The 21,960-nt window shown below is 40.6% G+C and overlaps 1 protein-coding gene across 2 annotated transcripts in view; it reads left to right on the top strand.

The window, feature by feature from the left end:
* The window catches only part of GPR158 (G protein-coupled receptor 158), a 199,224-nt gene that overhangs the window by 142,862 nt on the left and 34,402 nt on the right, over positions 1 to 21,960 (top strand). For both annotated transcript variants that reach the window (XM_065050719.1, XM_065050718.1), the window contains exon 6: positions 404 to 513. In XM_065050719.1, coding sequence (XP_064906791.1) covers positions 404 to 513 — 110 coding nt within the window. The remainder of the gene's footprint in view (positions 1 to 403; positions 514 to 21,960) is intronic.

Genomic DNA, 21,960 nt, shown 5'->3' with positions numbered 1-21,960 from the left:
CTTGGAAGTGTAACCTGGTAAATACAGTCAATCAAACCACAATTAGGCCAGCTGCATATTATTGGAAGAGCTCAAGGAAAATGTCCTTGTCTGTTCTCTCTTCTTCTCTGGGTATGTGTTTTCACTCAGTTATGAAAAGTCAGTGCAATTGCATTTAAAAGTGTTGTCACTTCGCAGTCTGTCACAGGGCTTTTGCCAGCTCCCTTCAAAAGGAGCTGGTGCCTAGAACGGTGCCAGCTGGTTGATCTGATCATCCCGTCACTTTACTAGAAAATCTAAATATACAGCAGTACGAGCTGAAATATGTCTGCTGTCCTGTTTTGCAACTATTCTGCATTTGAATGAAGAACTACTTTCACATTGTAAGCGGTACTGAAGCTCTCTCTGTCTTTCTGTTCTATAGGTTGTCATTTTGTATTTTGAGCCAAGTGTATTTCGCTGTGTTCTCCTAAGATGGGTTCGTCTTCTGGGCTTTGCTACTGTTTATGGAACTGTGACACTCAAGCTGCACAGGTATTTCACGTATTATTAATTTCCATCTCTGTGGGAGTATGTGCAATCTGTGTGGGTACTTCAATGGAAGAGCTGTAAATATTACCATAAACAAGCACCACTTATAATTTTTAAAACTACTGTGTATTTCTCCTCACTGTTCCTGCTCAAATTGTACGCTACTAAGCCCAGTAGTTGACTATGAATGCAGATAGGATTTAATGAAAAATATATGCATCAGCTGTTGTTGTGCAAGAACCCCTTTTCACAGAAGGTGAATATATGTTACTTGAGTATAGGAAAATACAGAAGTGTTCATAGACTGCTCAAAAGTGCTCAAAAGTTTTCCTGCAAAGTGTTCATGGAGAGATTCTTTATACATATTTAGGTTCAGTAATGGTGAGTGAAACATTATACACTGTGGTGTATACACTTTATTTTCTTATGGCACATAAGTCAAGGGCTGCTTTCTTCAGGCAGTCACAGCAGACAGGCTGCACACTCATGAGCATCAGTGCCTGCCAGGAAAAAAGTGTGGGAAATTCTGGGTTATGCTGGGGAAGTTGCACAGGGTTGGCAGTGCATACACGTGCGATTTGGAGGTTAAGATTCAGAGACCAAATTTCAAATCCCGCTTCTGCAGTCCCCTTAAAAATTGAAGCCTTTTCTGGGTATGCTGGATAAAATCCTAATGCTCTTTCCTATTTAAATTTTAGTGAAAAGAATTACTGATACATTCTGTAGGTATTTTTACTGAGGGAAAGACAAATGCAGTATATGTATGTTGATACTTAGACATCTTAGATGAAGTCAGCTTGCTTATTTTTTTATCTTTGTTTCATTACAGTGTTGACATGTCAGATAAGGGAGGTTTGATATTATGCTTGTAAACTGAATGAGAACTGAGGATATCTCGTGTTTCATGTTGCACTGCTGGCTTGTCACATTTTAGGTGGAAAACCCTGCCTTCCTGTTGAAATAAAGCCTCTTCTTGCAGTGTACACCTTAGCTCGTAAACTCTGGCTGTATAATACTATGTCTGGCCACACCTTTATGTTCAAATTCATCCCACACCTTCATGGTATTTTCTGGGATGAACAAATTCTGATTGCAAAAAGAATAACAACTAGAGCACTATGGAAAAGGTGCAACAGAACTGTTGATTTTGCTTGGATGGTTTATTATCTATAGCTCAGATACATAGAGAAACAGCCTAAGACTATGAAAGACCCACATCATCATTGCAGTTCTGCTACCATGACAGGTTGTTTATACGATTTTACATGGTGTGAGGAAGCAATATCCTGACAGGGGACTTGATCTTCTATTTATATGAAGTGAGGACAGGCTGCAGAATTGGGCAGAAAATCTTGCACTTCTGCTTTGCTCATTCATTTGATCGGTGTTACTTGGCACCTGTGCTGACAGGCTCAGCAAACAGGACAAAAATTGAATAAGAAAGCAAGAATGAACTACATCCTCACAATACAATGAACTACATCAGCACAATACATGAAGACTAGCAGCAGACTGGGCTATATCAACACTACCGCAGCCAGAAAATTGAGGGAAGTGATTATTCTCCTTTACTTGGCACATCTTAGACTGTATCTGCAATCCTGTGTCCAGTTTGGACTCTCCCAAGACATCAGTGAACTTGAATGAGTTTAGTGAAAGGCCATCAAGATGGTCAGGGATCAGAGCACTTGCCGTGCAAGGAGCTGTTGAGGGAACAGGGCTTGTTCAGCCTGGAGAAGAGACAGCACTGGAGGGACCTAACAACAGCAATCTGATGCCTACGAGAAGGTTACTGAGAAGATGGAGCCGCGCTCTTTACAGCGATGTATATTGGGAGCACAAAAGGCAATGATGAATTGAAATGGGGCATTTCAACTTTATATAACATAAATTAGCATCAGGGCCAGTGCTGTACAAGGAAAACATTTTTACTATCAGTGTAACTAAGCAGTGGAACTCGTTGTCCATTTGTGGTTGTGAATTTCCGTACTTGGAGGTTTTTGAGACACAACTGGATAAAGCCATGAGCAACCTGTTCTGGATTCAGTGTTAAACCTGCTTTGGGCACTGGATGACCTTCTGAGGTAATTCCAACCTGAATAATACTGCTTGATGATGTGAAAAATGAAGAGAAAAAAATCCAACCAGCCAACAACCTATTTCGTATGTTAATCTACAATTACTTTCTCTAGGAATCTGTCTTGTTTTCCACCCAGGTTTCCAGACCATTACCTTCCTACATTCCTGATATTGTCATCTTTTTTTTACTACTGATTATTTCAGTCAGGGAATGTACCTTGCAAAAGACTGAGTCGAGTTAGATATATGTTTTATTACATACCTTTGCAACAGTTATGCTAATTAAGAATAAAGTGATGCTGACAGACATTTGACAGACATTTTTGGCAGATCTCATTTAATCCACAGTCATTGCAGTGTTGAAGAATGGCTTACTGCAGACACCACAAATACTCAGGACAAGCACTGCTTCCCTCCTGCAGGTACTGGTGTCTTGCCTGAGGGAAGAACTGTTTGCTAGCTGTCGAGGGTTAAGATTGCGGGGTGACAATAAAACCCTGGCAGATGTATTGTGAACCCCCTCTCCCCGCCCCCACTTCCCCCTCCCTCTCCCCCCTTTCCACTAAGGAGAGGCAATTGGGAGGAAAAGAAGGACAGAGTGAAGAAAGTTGGAAAAAATTAAAGATGTTTTACTAATGCTACTAATAAGAATAGAGAAAATAATACAAAATATACAAAACCAATCTTGAAAGTCTCAGCAACTGCAGAGCAGGCAACCAAAGTCCTGGACTGGACTCTGCAGCCAATCGGAGCTGGATTCAGTCTCTCACTAGGCCTCAGTTCGCAGGGACGACTAGCAAGGTCCTCTCCTAATGTCGGCCATGAGCAGAAGGGAAAAAGCAAAAAGGGACGAGATCCTCGTGATCTCCCACTTTATATGAAGTATTCACGTGAATGGAATGTTATACACAGTTGGTCAGTTTCTTGGTCTCTTGTTTCTCGTCGCCCCTCTCGATGTCCATCCGTGCTTATCAATAAGTTTGCATTCCATTGCTAGGTTTACCAAAACATGTGTCTGGTTCTCCAGGAAAATGCAGTTAATATGAAGGCTTTAGCTGACAGGCAAATTCACTAAAAGAGAAACTTGTTTTTAGCAAAACCAGGACACTAGCAATGAACTTGTGACCTTTGTAAGTTTAATGGGAAAAACAATATTGTGTAAAAGCAGCTATTAATGATAACTAGAAAGTCTAAAGCTGTATTTCTCAACAAATGAGGTCCTTTGAGTAGCACTGGAGCATGAAGGTTATCCAAAGCCAGGTACGAGGCACTGGAAACACTTGTTTTGTTTGTGGCTTTTTTTCCCCTTAGCTGCACACTTCCCGAGGAGGTCTTTGAGGTTTCATGAGGCTCAGGCATCAAGGAGAAATCAGGAAAGTAGCCAAAAGTGGATGCTTAAGGAACAGTAAGAGCACAAGGAAGTCATGTACTGATTCATTCTTTGAACACTCATCACAGGCAATTTCTACAGTGCCTCATCTCAAATTGCCTGTTTCTTATTCATTGTGCATTTTTAAAATAATGAGCTAATGTTTGTGGGGGTGGAAAGATGGGGGTAAGGAAATGAGCTTAATTTAAGAAATCTAGCTGTAGAGCCGTGAACATAAAACTCAGTACTTTCCTCAACAATGAATTCTTCAAAATAATTCTCTCAAGAAATAATGATGTTTCAGATTTAACCTTTTGGGTTTAAAAGAGCTGCTGATGTTGCATATTTTCATGTATTTCTGTGACTGAAGACTCTCTGTGTCCTTTTTCAAGCCCTGTATTTTATGAACAGGTTATCTCATTATTTTTAATATTTTGTGAACTTCTGCCATTTTAGTGTCAGGATTAATTCTTAATTCCGGATTAAAGCATAAGAATGGAAGAAAGCTATAGGTATATACATACAGATATGTGTGTGTATACATAGGATAACTTACAGACATTTTAGGAGAATGAAGCCCAGGAATGGGGTTTCCAGTTTCTGGGAACCTCCATTTCTTAGATTATTAAGAGAAAAAGAAGAGAGTGGAGAAGTGAGGAGAGTGAGATTGTATGGAGAAGGTTGCGGGTATGGAAACAAAGATAATGACGTACAGTGGCTTTTTTGTGTGTTGTAGTGATGGTGGGATGGGAGTGTTAGTGGAGGGACAAGAAAATGTTAACCCTGTGAGGCAATTTGTGTGTTGTAGTGATGGTGGGATGGGAGTGTTAGTGGAGGGACAAGAAAATGTTAACCCTGTGAGGCAATTCTGCACTTCTTCTAACTGCTGTGCTAAAATTACATTGCCATGCATTGCCATCTGGTACCGTCGGAGCAGGTAGTGACCCTTCATACAGAGAGGTGATAAGTATCTCACAGAAGAGGAGACTCATGCTAGCAGAGAAACCGAAGAAGATGTCAGTTTGTTTCCTGAAGCATTTGGGTGGAGGGATGCAGTGATGGTGAGAAGATGAAAGAGGAGGACATGGCATAGCCTCCTGTTGTAGCTAGGGGAGGGAAGGGACGCACAGATGATCCCATCTAGAAGTGGCTGGTGGAAATGTGTTGCAGAAAGGTAGAGAAAGTACCTCAGGAAACGGATCCTGTACAGCAGGGTTGTCCCTAGGCCAGTATTTCACAGTTCGTAGTGCCAACAGATCATAGTTCCATAGTGCCAATATGCCACTGCCTGTGAAAATGGGAACTAGTGATGAAGAACCACGGAGACAAATTTTGTCTTGGAGTGGTGGTAAGCTATTAAACTAGTGATAAAGTAGTATAACCTTAGCTAAGGTGAGCAAAGAAAGTGCGGTGGGCAACGGCTGTAGTGGTGAACTACCTTTTGTTTTTGAAATGAGTCAGGCCCTCATGGTCATTTTGGTTGAATACTCTGGAAAAGTGGGAGTTTCATTTCTATCAAATTACTTGCTTTTTTCTCATGGAAGGCAAACATGAAGTGGCTTCAGGCAGAGGCCTACACTGTTAGATTTTGCCACTGGATGTGGTCTATAATGGTTGTTACTCCATGTGAAACAAATGTGGAAAAATTGTTGCTGTCATGGGAACGCAGTGTCCTGAGCTCTGCTCTGATACTGCCTCGTGCAATCCTTTGGGCTTTTACTCCTTTAACTTGACTGGCAGGATTAGGTGTTTGAGTCTGTTTGCAAGGCAGGAAAAGGGGAGGATTAGTCAAGCTGTAGAGCTGGTTACACCTTAGGGACTTACTAAAACCGTTCTGACCGTTTGTCTTCCTCTTCCCTGGAATTAGTGTATTTTAGCACCTGAGAAGTTTGATCTTTGCTATATTCATGCAGCTCTGTTCATTTTGTAAAACCAGTTCCTGTGATCTTATGATAAATGTTCAGGGGCAGCTATTCCTGTTTATTTTATTCCCATTAAATAAATGACAGCATCAGCTTCAAGAAAGCCAAGTGACCTGTCACTGTGAACTCCTCTCTAAAGACCAACCATCTTGAGACAAACTTGCTGTGAATGTGTATGTTGTAGGGGGTATTCCATGGTTCTGTGTGCTGAAACTTGCTGTATAAATCTCTCCCAGGCCCTGGAAGGAGATTCCGCTACCTCTCCTTCTGATGGATTTGTGGAATTGTCCACAAGTGAGTGGTTTTCCCTTTTCCTCTCCTGAAAGTGAGCAAGCTGAAACTGTGCTAGATTTGACCCCAAGACTCATAAACATCGAAGTACTCCTGTCTTGAGTGAGGTGGCTTTTTGTAGTTATCATGTTTGAATTAAAACAGATAAAAACTCGTGTTAGTTTTGTGCAGTTACGTAACAAAGGTATAATCAATGTTTTCTTATTAACTTTAATTCCTGATAATGCAAATAAAGGTCAGTGACACTATGCTTGTGTATCTTCCATGCAACCTCGTGGAAGGAGGTTTGATGTGCAGTTTCCCTGGTCTCTGACTGCCTTGCCTTAAGCAGAAGGGAAGGGGTCTGTGGTCAGACATGAAACTGCCATCAGTCGTTCCTGCAGAGAAGCAATTAAGTGCTATGTCTGGCACACAAGTCTGTGCAGATCCGTGGAGAGAGGGAGATGAAGACATTTTTCGGGAGAGGGGGGAGACACCCGGTCTGAAGCCTTGGCTGAACATTGCTGAGTGCTGCTTGCTATCGTTCCGGCTTCAGGAAGAAGGGCAGCTGGACTTTCGAAAATAAACATCCTGCGCTGAAAAGATACTTGTTTCGTACTGCCAGTTTCTCTTCTACAAGGAAAACTAACTCAAGAAGGTTCCAGCATTTGCCAGTGCTTGGCAGAGAAGGACTCACAGCCATACACGTTTTGCTGTGGCCTGCAGGAGCTCCAGGCCTCTTTGATGCTCTTGCAGCTGGAGCTCCCTGTTCTGCCTCTTCTCTTCAGTTTGTGGTCATGCAAGAGCTCCATGATGCTGCTTTGAACATCAGAGCCAGCAGCAGTGTAAGGATTTAAAAAGATCCTTCCTGCATTCCTGCCACCTCACTACCATCAGCTTCCTTCACTTGTGGTAGTGACTCAGATGAGAGGGAGGTACCTAGTTTCATTTGAAAGAGACAGTGGGAAAAAAGAAAGGCAGCAGGTACTTTTTGTATTTATTATGAACTTAATTAAGAAAAAATGAATCTTCCGTGAGAGTGGGGCATCTGTCTCCTCTTCCACTGCTTTTTCCACATGTAGCACATTTACCTGTCTTTGTTTAAACAAAAAGTAAAGCCAATCCCTAACATTCTGTGATTCTGTGATGGGAAATGTACCTGGATTCTTATGTCAATTGCTTTATTTGAACCTCACATTGCTGATGCTTCTTTTTTATGAAAAGAGATAGTTCAGTGAAGAAGAGGTTGTACACAGTAAGTCCTGCAAGGCTTTGTGCAAAACAAACACATTCTGAACATTCCTGCAGAGGGAAGGCTGAAACCCACCGCGTCAGCAGAACCCTCTGCCCGCCAGCCCGAGCAGCCAGCGGGGCCGGTGCTGTGGCTGCTCCCGCGGGGACACGGGGACATGGGCACCTGGAGGGCTGGGGCAGAGGCTGGAGGTTCCTCTCAGGGAGGGAGTTGGAGTTGCTGCGAAAGTCTAAGTGCGTACAGTAGGGGTTCATAAGGAATGAAGTTCCACTGATTAGACTGGTCATGGAAAATATCTGTTTTCTTGTTAGCATGTCTTCACCTAATTAATTAATTTTCTGAGCATAATTCATTTCTCTTGCCTGCCACAGACCTTTGCTAGTTTGTTCATTTATTTTTATGGTATAGAAGAACCCAGGGCTTTAGACAATTTGGAGTTTAGTAAATTCCATATAGCATTCCTGCATGATGCACGTTCAAGATGAAATTCTCATTTTCATAGTTTTTCTAGATTAAATAAGAGGCACATTCTGTTTTATTGTGGCTTTTTTTTTTCCCAATAAAACCTGCATTATTAAAATCCTATTTAGCTCTTTTGTATCCCTGCCATTCTCAAGCAATAACTAGCCTTAACTAGGCAGCATAATGGTTCTGTTTCATATTTCTGAATAAAATATCTACTTTCGTATGTATAAACTAATAAAATGTGGCACAACTGTTATAAAGACACTCAGTGCAGAATTAATCTTGATGGAGTACATTGTAGAAGTGGGACTATTAAACATTATCTTTAAGCAAAAAAATCAGTGGCATATAAAGTATGGAAGATTATTAGAGCACTGTGATCCTGGATATATTCTCATCCATATTCCTATTCATATTTAATTTATATTAAAATATTGTAGATACAGCTGTACAGTTCCATGGGCTGCTTTTTAAAATCACCTTAATATAGCACACATTCTGCTTTATCATAGTAGACCGAGTCTGGCTAGGAAAGTTCAAAGAGAAGTAGTATCTGGTGTTTTAATATTAAATAATATTGCTATCATGATTAGAAAAAGAACAAACAACAGTGGGTTGGGAAGCCCTCTGCAATGATCCGCACATATCACAAGACCTTTCAGATGTCCTTGATGGCATGCAAGAGCACCATGGCAGATAATGGGAGAAAGGACTGCTTTTGCACATCAGATTATGTGATAGCAGAAGGGCTTCAGAACTGGAGCTGGAACCCATCCTCTCAGAGACCTTAACCAAGCCCAGGACCCCTGCGGGTAGCAAAACTTTGTGCTGTGGTACAATACAGCAGCATCTTCCTTCAGGTAGACGTGCATTTGCACAGGCATTTGAGATGCAAGTAGTGTAGCTCTACAGACTGCTTTTTTTCTCGTTGCATAGAAAGAACTGGTCGATGGAGGAAGGTGTCTGCCATCCAGCTGTCTGCTGGGTGGGATTATGGCACGAAAGAGAAACCAGGCATTGCACTGCAATACATGAGTTCCAGGCTATTTGTGGAGGAGTGTGAAAGGGAGTTAAGTGTGTGACTCACACTCCACGCACAGGGGCTGATCACAGTCAAGGGGAAGCAGAGATTTGCAGATCACATATGCTGATTGTCAGTGAGAAGTGTCTGGAGGGGAGGCTTCTGGTGGGCTCCTGTGAGGGATCGGGAGTAAGCCTGACACTATTTAGCATTTTCAGTTGCAATGAAGAACCAAGCACAAAATGATTACTCATAAAATTTGTGGATAGCACAAAGCTTGGTGACATGCTAAATTTTGTTTCAGAAAGTATAGTAATGAAAAGTAATCTTTATTGCTTGGTAACTTGGGCTTAGTCCAAGAGATACACTTGAATACAGCCAAAAGGCGAATTACAGTTAGGAACTAGTTAAACACACAAAATTGAGGAGGAGTTTTAAAGGTTATCAGTAGAGAATTGATTTTGCAGCAGGCGATGACATCTTTAATATAAATGCATTATGTCCTGTTCCTGAGATGCATTTTTAAAGGAGGTGTGCAATAGATGGATGTGGTTCAGCAAGTATTTGAGGGCTCGGAAAAGTGCTTGATACTGTGAAACTCAATCTGGTTTTTAGCTCAGCAAGAAGCCTTGAGAGATGACTTTTTGTGTGGCATATAAACAAGCAAGGAGGAAAAAAGTAGTCACAAAAGACTCTTTAATCTGTTGGACTGAGGTTTAATAAGATCTGGTAGCTGTAAGCCAAAGCCAGAGAAATTCAAATGGGCAATCTGGCACAAATTCTTCTCAGAGGGCGCTTAGTTATTGAAAAGCCTAACAAGAAAAATGAGGAAACTTTTGTGCTGCTTTCAGGTCAAGACTGAATCCCTTCTTGGAAGATATTCCATAGTTAAATACTACTAAAAATTACAGGAATTTGTGTAGAAAAATGTAATGATCGGTGTAATACAACTGATCAAGCTATATAATTTAGTGGTTAGTCCTATACTGGGCATTTGTTTTATGAACATGCAATAGGAATGATAGCATTCATGTTAGTATGGGTCTATAGAGAAGTTAAGCATATTTGTAAACTGCAATGACATATTTATACTTGTACTGTTTAATGGGACACATCAGCTGTCTTGTAATTAGTCCTGATCACTTACTCTAATGCGGATCTTTAGTACTGGGAAAAATGGTGCCTGGACCAAATATTCTCAGATATTAGTTGCTCTTTTCTGGATTATTGTGAAGGCCATAAATTGCCATTATGTTCTTGAAAAACTGAGTCTTTATCTGACCAGCACTAACCAACTACTGATAATATAAAATGCTGTATTGCCATACTGTAACATACACAAGGGTAAAAATTGTCAGCGTTGTATCAGTCTGCACATTGGTGAGTTATCCTCATGTATGCTTTTCTGACAGATGTCCAAGATGCTCTACAAATTTTAGATGCAATATATTAGATCCATGATCTGAACTGGAAAGGCCAAGGCAACGCTGCCTTGGCTGCTTTAAGTTCAGGAATACATAGACAGTACATCCTGAAGAAAGCTTCAGTATTTATTAGTTCAGTTACAAATATCAAGTTATTCCTCTTAGAGCTAACCTGTAATATTTTCAATTAAAAATTATTACAAAAATGTATTAAAAAGTAAAACTATTTTCCTATTGCAGAGTATTACAGTACAGTGCACTGGCAGGTTTCACATGCAGCAGAGTTTTGAATTTTCTTGGCTTGAATCCTACCTCTTTCGTGTTCATGATGTGAGCCTTTGCACATAATTGCAGTTAGTTGTACACAATTCAAGCTGGAGCCCCTGTTTCTGGGCAAATATAACAATACTAGAGGTTAATAATCAGTGTAAAATTTTGAGTGCCTGTTTCTAAGGTGTGAATTAAGTTAGCTGGCAGTGCTGAGTTCCTCTAGGGCCTCTGGGTCTCTTCCCAGCCGTGACGTCCCTCGTGCTCCGGCTGTTCGCAGCAGCGCAGTCGCTCTGGTGGAGCCATGTTTTGCACTTGGCTTCTGAAAGAGCAATGTCTGTTACTTTTTCTGAGATCTTCTTGAGCAAAACAACCTCTCTCCTCCTTGCTGGGATTTCAGGGAGCTGTCAGCTCTTTGTTCTGCTGTGCCCAGGGGAGGTTACAAGTTGGCGCGAGTGCAGGGCTGCTGGTGGTGAAGCCCCTGCTCTTGGCAGCCTCTGCACAAGCGTTGCCCTGCACAGAGCTGTTGAGAATCATAGAATCATTTTGGTTGGGAAAGACCCTTAAGACCACTGAGTCAAACCGTAACATAACTGGGGCACTAAACCATGTCCCTAAGAACCTCAACTATATGTCTTTTAAACACCTCCAGGGATGGTGACTCAACCACGTCCCTGGGCAGCCTGTTTCAGTGAATAAATTTTTCCTAATATCCAATCAGAACCTTCCCTGGCGCAATTTGAGGCCATTTCCTCTCATACTAAAGTGACAGCCACTCTTGTGACCACAAATCTTTTAAACTTTTTGTTTTTTCTTGCCTATCTTTTTGTATATACATTATGCCCCTCTGACTCTGGCACCAGTTTTCACCAGTACACATGTTCTTGTTTGCAGCTTTGTCTTCCACAAAATAAGCAATCAGGGATTCCTTAGTGCTGCCTTGTTGCTATATGTGAACCAGGATCTTCTCTGATAGGTTTTTCAGCATTACTTTGACATAATTTTCTACTGTTGAGCTGTGAATAATACAAATTGGCATTACCTGTCTGAAATCACACTTCAGTTCAACTACTAAATTCATAGTCTACAGTCAAGCACCGATGTCAGGCTTATGTATAAGAACAGAATTGTTTGGTACCATTGACTGAGTGAAGTAAAGCTAAAAATCTATGGACTTTTTTTTCCAGATGCTGCAAACAAATTATGCCCACATTTTTACAGATTTTCTGCTCTTCTGATTGACTTGCCTTTCTAGTTTTGGCATATGTGACAAGCTTTTAGAATCTTGTTCATACCACTGTTTGTATTTTTTTTTCATAAAGCTCTGTATTGAATTTTATATTTGATACTATTTTTTTATTAAAGCATGTATTTTCTAGCTTTCCTTCAGTCCATAAATGACCATCATATATTCCTGCTGACATATTTCTCTAGCACCTCAGAAATTATTCTCTTGTTGGCTTTGAACAAAACTCCATATAGTGCTGGAGCTTTGAAACTGATAAAAGGGGTGGAATTACACTGTCCCAGCCATCCCTTAGTAACAACCTTAATTACTTTATGCAGGATCTTTTCTCAGCAATAATTCTGCCTTCTGTCGTAGACTGGACTTTTTTTTTTTCATTTTAAATCAGGTTAGCATAATCCAGCTCTGGACTTCACTCCTCTGCACTTTTTCAAATTCTTTGGAGAACATGGCTGCAATGACCAAATCTCTTCCAAGTTTTTATTCAATTTGCAACTCATACTTTGCTATTGAGAGTATAGCCTATGTGTTGCTCTGGGAACCTTATAGGTTGTGACTGTCAAACTTTCTTTCTGCTGTTTGCTCCTCAGTGCTCCTGATTGGATGTGCAGCTTGCCAAGGTTTGAAGGGTTTGCCAGTTCCAACTCTATACACCATGAAACACCTGAACTGCTTGTGGACCATAGACCATTGACCATAGAGAACCAAGGGTTGTCCGGATTTCCGTTGTTTTCCTTCTGTAGTGTTCAGAAAGCACGCAGAGCCATAGTCTGCTTTATCCAGTGATCACAATCTGGTCAGCGTTACAGGAGGACCATGGCCACCGGCTGCAGTCGCTTTCTGCCAGACCTTGTAAAGGCACGATTCCCCACAGCTGGCAAGCATGTGCTTCTGCAGTTACATAGGGGCCAGAATGCAACGTGGCTGTTAAACCAGACAATTTATAAACCAAGTCAGTGAACTTCGTAGTTCTTTTCTGTACCTTGTTACTAGAAGCATAGTGACTGCATTGAAGCCACTGGCAGAGATCACCCTGTGAACCCAAACATTACTATTTATCCCAAATCCCAGAGTGTTTCCTGGGTGTGTTCCCCAACCTCTGGAATGAACACAAGACTGTTGGGAACATCAAAACTCAGTAACCTGAAAGATACTGAAAATCAAAACTCAGGAGACAGGTTTTGTAGCTGTCTCCTCAGGAGGCAATGAGCATTTTAGCTCAGCGGTTTGCCGGCTTGTGTCAGCCTGTCTGCAGCCCGAGCAGGCTGGGAGGTGATGGAGAGCTGGCACTGGGCCCTGCCCTGGAAAGCAGCAGCTCTGTCCTCATGCGTCTGCATGGCCACGCAAAGTCAGAGTTGCAATGTTGTTTGCAAGACTTGTCAGATAGAATACAGAAACCAAATTATGTATCTCGAGACTATTTTCAGTAAAAACAAACCATATTTTCTGTTCCCTTTTTTCTCCACATTCAGTTAGACTGCTGATTTGTTCGATTATTGTCTTCATGCTATATGAAACACCACAGTTAAGCTGCCTGCTATATTCAGGAGTTCAAATCTGTTTCTTGTGTGCTTAGCTCTTGTTCCGTGAGTGTCACCAAGTCTGAATTTGGGTCAATGTCTGACTATTAATAAGAAGGGAATCTTATAAATTCCCCCTTTTTTCCCTGTTTGTTCTCTAGGGTTATTTGGTGGTGAAGCAAGGTCATTGCCACTGCATTTCTTAGCACTATTCAATGTCATTCTGATTGGAGTATTTCTGTTTAAACAACTGTTCTTTAAAAAACCTTCATGGCTATCAACATTTTTCTAATTTGTATGTGAGCTCAGAGTAGAGCTGAGACTCTTACTCCTCACTTCATCTTTGCACATTTTACAGATCTTGGAACTTAATGCATTTTCCTTCCATTCTGTTCAGTCTATTTTGATGTCAGTAGAGTCTTATTGCTGTATGTTGTTAGATTGCCTAGATCTGCATCTTTTACATTTTTTAAGTTTGATTTCAGGTGAGAATCTACAGTGTTTATCTGTTTCATAGCAATAAACCTGACCTCTTTCTTCCTGAAAATTATAGAATTTAGATTAGCTTTCCTGTGTCCTTGCTTAATTTACCTCAGAATGGCAGAATAATTTTAATTCAATTTATCTTTAAATAGACACATTATTCTTGCTTTTCTAGGTTGCCTTAGAATGCTTTACAACTAAACCTTTGACCATAATCTGAATTTTCTTTTTTTTTTTGTCATTATTTTGTAGTCAACACACAAAGCAACACTTTTCAGAATTCAGCTTGTCAGATGATGCTGTTTCTTCCTGTGCATCTTAGAGGAAGCATGGAAGATGAGAGTTAGTGTTTCTTAGATTTGAAGTTGTATGTTGCATTGGTATCTACAACCTTGCAGGGAAACATGCGTATTGCATTACCCTGTTCCTTAGAATGGGTGACAGCGTTGTCTGGCAATAGATCCGGAAAATAAAAGTGAAAAGGTGTACTTCAGTTATTCCCTGAGACCAGAATTTGTGATATTTTGTGCAATATTCAGTTAAAGCTCTCAAGAAATTCATAGAACAAGTTATACGGAAGAGCTTCTAAAGCTAACTATGCTTATAATGCTTTCATACTTCTAACAATTATTAAATCTTAAGATTTAAGTTCTGAATAAAAATATTATTGCAGAAAGCATACTAAGAAAATATTAGTGACTTTTGAGTTTCTTCCATCTATCTGTCTATACATCTCTATACTGGCTACACAAAGAGAATCACAGGAGAGGTGAGGTTGGCAAGGGCCTCTGGAGATCGTGTTGCCCAACCAGCTGCTCAGGGCAGGCTCAGCTGGAGCAGGATGCTCAGAGCCATTTACAGTCAAGTTCTGAATTTCTCCAAGGATGGAGACCCACAGCTTCTCTTGGCAACCTGTTGTAGTGTCTGACCACATTCACAGAAAATAAAAAAGAAGTGTTTTCTTTTGCTTAAATGGAATTTCCTGGATTTCACTTTGTGCCCATTGCCTCTGATCTTGTCACAGGACACCACCAAGAAGAGTCTGGCTCCATCTTCTTTACCCCCTTCCCATCAGGTATTTATATACATTGATAAGATCCCCCTTGAGCTTTCTCTTCTCCAGGCTGAACAGTCCCAGCTCTCTCAACCTCTCTCCTAATGAGAGATGCTCAAGGCCTTTAATCTTTGTTGTTGTTCACTGGGCTTAGCTGCAGTATGTCCATGTCTCTCATGTACTGGATTGCCCAGAACTGGACACAGAACTCCAGGTGTGACCTCAACAATACTGAGTAAAGGGATAGGACCCATAGAAGCTTTTATTGTTACCAGTTGAATCTGCCCACATCAGATTGGACTCCATGTGGGTTTTGACTTCCCTAAACTGATTGCTGTATGCTCAAACAGTGTCTCTGTATCCCTCCTGGGTTACCTGAGCCCTCCTTCCACTTCTTGTACACTTCCTTTTTATGTCTGAGTTTGGTCAGGAGCTCCTTGTTCCTCCATGCAGGCCTCCTGCCACCTTTGCCAGTTTTCTTGCACATTGGTATGGTCCATTCCTGAGCTTGGAGGAGCCTGAAACTTTCTTCCCTTCTCTCAGGATCCTGAACTCTGCCATTCATGATCACTGCAGCCAACGTTGTCCCTGATGTTCACAGCTCCAGCAGCTCTTCCTTCCCTGTAAGCATGAGGCCCAGCAGAGTGTCTCCCTTGTCTCCTCAGACATCTTTGTCAAGAAGTCGTCATCAGTACATTCCAGAAACCTTCTGGACTGCCTGTGCCCTGCTGTGTTGCACTTCCAGCAGATATTGGCATTCCTGAAATTCCTCATGCGGACCAGGACCCTGCGAGCATGAGGCTTCTACCAGTTATCTGAGGAATGCCCAACTCAGGACCTACTGTCTTTGTATTCCTGATCAAGCAATCTGTAGCATACACCTACCGCGGTGTCACCATGAGCTCTCAGCTGCTGTCCCAGTGCAGAGCTCCGTGCATCCCAGCTGCCTGCTCACAAACAGGACAACTTGACCTTCCACTCTGTCCTTCCCGAAGTGCCTGGCTGATCCACTGAGCACTCCAGTCTGTCACCAGCAGTTATTTTTAAGGACACCATTAGTGCTGTCACTTCAGGGGGTACTTGCAGCTGTTGAGGCAGATTCCTAGTAGTGTGGGATTATGTGGTGCAGGGGAGGAAACAGCAAGTATTTGTCAAGACATGCAACTCTAATTATTTTGATGAAATTTGAATTCAGGCAGATATTCAGAAACTAGTTTCCAGGAAACTGTAGCTTCCTCAGAAGCGCTCATGATTAACCTAATTGGCAGTTTTTTCTGATTGCTGCGCATACTTACACATGCTGAGAGTAAACATAGTTGAATGAACGTTTACCTGGCAGTAGAACATGGAAGCTTATGAAAGGATTAATTTTATTCAGATATTGCTGACCTTATACAATGATTGTGGACTAAATTATTTAAATTTCCTTTAATTGTATGTTGTATTTTATATGAAACATTGAAAGAACATGCAGAATGCAATTTATCTCCTCAAGAGTACGAATAACAATAGTCAGTAGCATGCCAGATCCGTGCAGAAGTAGCATACGCAAAAGCCCGGGGCCGGTCGGCACTGCTGTGTACTGTGCTGCTTGCATGAGCCGAGCTGAGGCTAACTAGAGCAGAAGAATCCGTCCCTCTGCAACAGCTTATCAGATATCAATTTTATACTGCTGGGGCTTTTTGGTTGCTGGATTTTTTAGTTATATTTTCTTCTACTATGGTGTTAGAGGAGATGCATTCTTGTCATTCTTCTGTCTTGCCTTTGCTTTGGCAACAATTTGTTTTCTGCTTTAGGTGAGAAACTGCTGTGCTCATACTGATGGTTATTTTCTTACGCAGTCATTACTCTACCTGTTCTTCCATCGGGAGAGGTGTTCGCCATACTGGAGTATGGGTGAGATTGGACGTAAAAAATTCTGGTTTGATCTGTTTACCTTTACTCTAGGATTCCCTTTTTTCTAAAGTTCTCAGTGAACGCTAAGAAGGAAAACTAAGTAAATTGTGACTAGCAGGTTAGGTTACCAATTGATATCTCTGTCCTCTGCATCATGAGCATTCAGAAGAAAAGATAGGGGTTTGAAATAATTAATGCTCAGAATGCTTTTGAGAATGGAAAATTTAAAAATGTAAAATAAGACTACCAAAGCAAAGGAAGGTCTGCAGGGAGTACTGCAAACCTTAATAGCCATATCTGCACCTTTATGTTGATAGAGTACAGGTGTATCTACATGTGATGTTGTTCCTGCATCTTAAGGATCTCCTCTGAGCCCAGAAGTTGCACTGCAAGACATGAAGCTTCTGTGGAAGTATTTGATATTTATCTTGCACATTGGAGTTTTCATTCTATGAGAGGGTCACTGCTCCTCCGTGCCAGTGACTGTCCTCTTCCTTTCCTCATTGTAGGAGATGCTTAACATAGAGCACTAACTCAAAACCCAACTGTACAAGGTCCTGAGTAACCTGCTGTCATTGATCCAGCTTTAATCAGGAGGGTTGGATTAGGTGATTTCTTAATCTGTCCCTTCCAACTTCAGCTATTCTGGCATTCTGTGAATTAATCTGCCAGAGACACAATAACTCCTCAGATGCCTGATGAGCTTTAATACCCTTGCCAGGATTTTCATTCCCTTCAGTGTAATCTACTCCAGGTGCACGTTTGTAGCGGAATATTGTTAATAATAACAATATTTTATCACATGGAAATTATACCCAAAGAAGTTGGCATTGTTTATAGTCTCAATTTCTGTTGGTGGTAACCCTGCTATATCTCATGACAGGTGCAGATGTTCCTGATTTTATCTGTTGTAAAAGTGGTTTGAATCTTATCTTTTGCAGACAAGCTAAAGAATAAACTTTGCTTTCAAATACATGGAGGTCTTAGCCATGATACCCATATACACAACCACAAGATAAAGTTAATATTTCTTCCACAAGTGGAAGGAGAACACAACACTGATAAAGAGCTTCTTTTTCAGTAGAGTTGATATAAAACACTGCTGCTTGTCAATCACATTATAAAGTGGTTAACATTTATTTTATTAAAATGGGCACAAACTCCCAACAAATATGATAACTAAATATTACAGTTAGGTGTCTTTCCACAGCTTTCTGTATCATGTTTCATTAATCACTGTCAGCTTTGCATCATATTATAACGGTGTTGGCAACCTAGCACCTCTTCTTGAGCTCTGCTGACTTACAGAAGTCTGCAGTGTGGGTCTGAGAGAGGGATTGTGCCTTGTGGGTGTGATTACTCTTTCTTATGCCTAAAAGAAATAAAATAGTCAGACAAATGGTTTCTGTTGCATCTGGGCTGTTTGATTATCTGCCATGGTGATGAATACATTTAAATGAGAGCAGAACACATTTTCACCGGGGGCCACATCAGTCTCGCAGTTGCCTTTAAAGGGCCAAATGTCATTTTAGTGTAACTGCATTTATATAGTCCTAAAATGACATTCGGCCCTTTGAAGGCAACCGCGAGGCTGATGTGGCCCCCGGTGAAAATGAGTTTGACACGCCTGGACTAGACCTTTCCGTGTATCCTCCTCAGTGTCCTGGTGATTGAAAAGAAATGCAGATTTGGATTGTTCTTGTTCACGATTACTTAACTCTTATTTTGTTGGTAAAAGGTATGTGATTTTGAGGGCTGATATGTAAGAAATCTGCATGGTTAATTTATATTAACTAGTAGAATAAGAGATTTTTCCACATATTAACTGTATTAATTCGACAGAAAGGTATGAATTTGGGAAAATCCCCTATCTAAGCTTAATCAATGTTAGCTGAAAATCAGGACTTTTTCCAATAAGGTTTCCATATCTGTGTATGATTAGCAATGAAGTGTTAAGATTGGGAGAATGATGTGATTAAAAAGAAAATGTATATGGCTTTATTTGGATATGTAAAGGTGCACATGCTTCTGGTCATCCAGTCTGGAAGCAGCTGTGTGAACCTCTCTTAACCAGCTCACAGTAACTTCCAGCACTGGAACATTCTAACAGAAGGAAAGTGAAAGGAATCTAACACACTCCAAAAGATATGAAAGGAACAGAAGGGCATAAAAGTTATAAAGATGGGTGAGGTTCCTGTCCCTTCAGTTGCTGATGTTTGCTTCCTGCATCTTTAATAATGGATTACCATTGTAAAGTAATGTGTGGGAGTGGCATTTCACAGTAGAAAAGGAAACAAGTGCTTGCAAATAAATTTAGGAGGAAATACTGTTGTGCCAAGAGATTGTGTGTGTAGTGCTTTAGTGACCACTCCACAGATGGAGCACGTCTCACTGGAATTTTTTCAAGGCAATATACTTTAAACCAGTCTATTTTGAAAAATACTTGAGTGCCCTCTGACAACGTGTCTAGACCCACAGTCAGCGACAGCTTTGAGCTGTATGCACCTTCTCCTGCAGGAACCTCCTCCAAAAAGGCAAAGAGAAAACTCAGGAAATTAGGCATCTGTTTGACCAGTCAAGGTGACCAATTTTTAATAGAAAAAACTCAAGGCAACTAGATATATCAGACCAGAAATAGCAGTTTTTGTGCCTAATTCTTGTGTTCTGTGCCCTTGTAGGGCAGGTCTTGATTTGATCCAGCTTAGTGAATTTTGAAGTTATATCAGGCTCTCCACAGTCTTCTTTGGTTCTTGGGAATTTTGTTTCCCAGCTTCTGGACCTGCTCCAGGTCTCCTGCTGTCTCCCAGATGTCTTCCTGAGCTTGCTCAGAGCTCCATTGACAGACAGGGCAATATCTCTTCTGCCACAGAAATCTACTAGGACACCATCTTTTCTTAAGTAATTGTATCTTCAGTGTTTTACAATATAGCTAATACCAGATGTCACATGGAGTTTGAAGATCCTCAAGAAAATCTCATCAGCATGAGAAACTGCAGAAGGAAAATATAATTTGACTCCTAAAGAGAGTTTTCATCTCCTACAAGTGGACTATTCAGAGAAAACATTTGGTCACTGAAGCTCCTTTGATGACAAACCCAAACTCAAACTCTGCTATTAGGTCTTGTAAATCAACGGGTTTGTTACTTTAGAGCAGGGATGGGGAACCTTCTTGTTTCTGGGGCCATGGAGACTGTACAAATACCTGTAGTGGTCTGTGCATTAATGGAGTTCCAGGGATGTCAGCCAGTGAGTACCCAGCCTGGGTGAAATGAAGATCCTGCTCTAGAAAATTCAGTAGCAGAAGTGTATGATATTATTATAAGAGCACCATTAATAGTCTTTAATGTTGTTAAAACAGCCAGTAAGACAAAAGAGATCACTTAACAGCACATTTCATTTTATGGTGCTTTAGTATAGAAACTTGCTATGTGATTAGAGATAAAAAATAACTAAATTAATGAGATCTTTTTACCTTGTTCAATCCACAATGTAGCACACGTGAACTAACAGTTACAATATCGTATTAACCACATGTGTTATGCAATACAAAGGGGAAAACAATGAAGCATCCATTTGTGAACATTAAGACATTTATCTTTGAAATTATAGTTGTGTTGCTGACTACTGTTTAGTGCATTTCTCAAAAAGCAAAGTGTAGTGATCTGTAAATATGCTATGGATATACAGCTTATTCCTCACAATAAACAACTGCTGGCAGAATGAATTGTAATTCGCTCAAGTCCACCCCATTTTTGTTCACTGCTTTTTGATCCAGAGGAGAGCTTTGCATTCTTTTCATGTAGTACCTTAATAAATTAATAACTTAAATTTATACAAGTGAGGAAACATAGTGCAGCTGCTATAGATGACTAAGTCTTATAGTTGTGTTGAAAATTTCATATGCATTGTTTTTCTTAAAGGTGCAACTTTTCACATCATGCAAATGGATCAGAATATCTACTGTCTTTAGCTTAAAAGGAAGGAGATATTTGGGTTTTCTGGCCACATTAAAAATGTTGAAAAGGTACTGTCTTTTTAAGTGGAGTTTATCGTTCTCTGATCGGAAGTACAATGCTTGCCAGTAAATGAAGGAGGAGCAGAAGGAAAGAACCAAATTTACTTTGAACTGGATTTGTGTTTTATCCATGGCAAGGCTTTTCCTGTTTGTAGTGTGACTATTTTAAGAACAAAAATACAAGCTTTGGCATAAGGTTTTGACCAGCTACCTTATTGCTGATCGCTAGAAAGTGCCTCTGACATTCGTAAAGGTTGTTGAAATGTCTGTGAATGTTTTCAGCAGGAGAGGATGCCTGTATGGAGCAGCACTAACAAGGAAGGGAATTTGTGCCATCCCTGCTGGTTTTACTCATCAGCCTTTGTTAAAGGAAACATTGTGAGCCAGGATCAGGAGTTGGCTTTTGTATTAATATGTTCAACTCCACAGCACTCTGTGAAGCAAATTTTGTAATGAGAGCCTTGAAAATGTTCTTGACCTGTTATAGGAAAGGATTACCAGGAGGCAGGCCTTGCATCTATTTTCACAGTGTAAGCTTCCTGATAAATAGTGACCTTGAGATCTTTTGTACTGCCTGTTCTGAATGTCTTTGATAAGGGTAAAGAACTGAATGGCTTTAGATTTACAAAAAGATAATAATCACCTGATGATTTTTAAGAAGCAAATAATTAGCTTAACCAAATCTTGTATAGGCTGGAAGATTTATAATCTTCAGTCTAAACTACTAGCGGCAGGAGTCTTAAGGAGCTGTGAATTAAGGTTTCTGCCACAAAACCACCTCAAATTTGAATGAAGAACTCAGCAAGATTGGTTTGCTTATGGAGAAAAATGTCTGATGAACTGACCTCATTTTTACCTAGTGAGGGGTGTAGTTATTTAAACGTATCTATGAGGATGAAATTCTTGAAATGGCTGTATTAACTATTCGGTAGCAGACTCTGAAAGAGATGGCACTGTGCCTGTTCCCACACTCGGGGATTTTCAGAATTTTAGGAATCTCTCATAGGATTCTGTAGTGGTGAGTTCTCAATTTTGGTGCCACTAAAGCAACCATGTGACATAACCTTAAACATGAATAGTTGACAAACAGGAGACATGTCACTGCTAGTTGTCTGGGGACACATTGATGGGATTTTTGTTTAACAGCTTACATAGTCAGGATGTGCT

This window comes from Columba livia, chromosome 2 (genome assembly GCF_036013475.1).
Source record: "Columba livia isolate bColLiv1 breed racing homer chromosome 2, bColLiv1.pat.W.v2, whole genome shotgun sequence".
NCBI classification, from domain to species: Eukaryota; Metazoa; Chordata; class Aves; order Columbiformes; family Columbidae; genus Columba; species Columba livia.
This window is presented reverse-complemented; position numbering and strand designations above follow the sequence as displayed.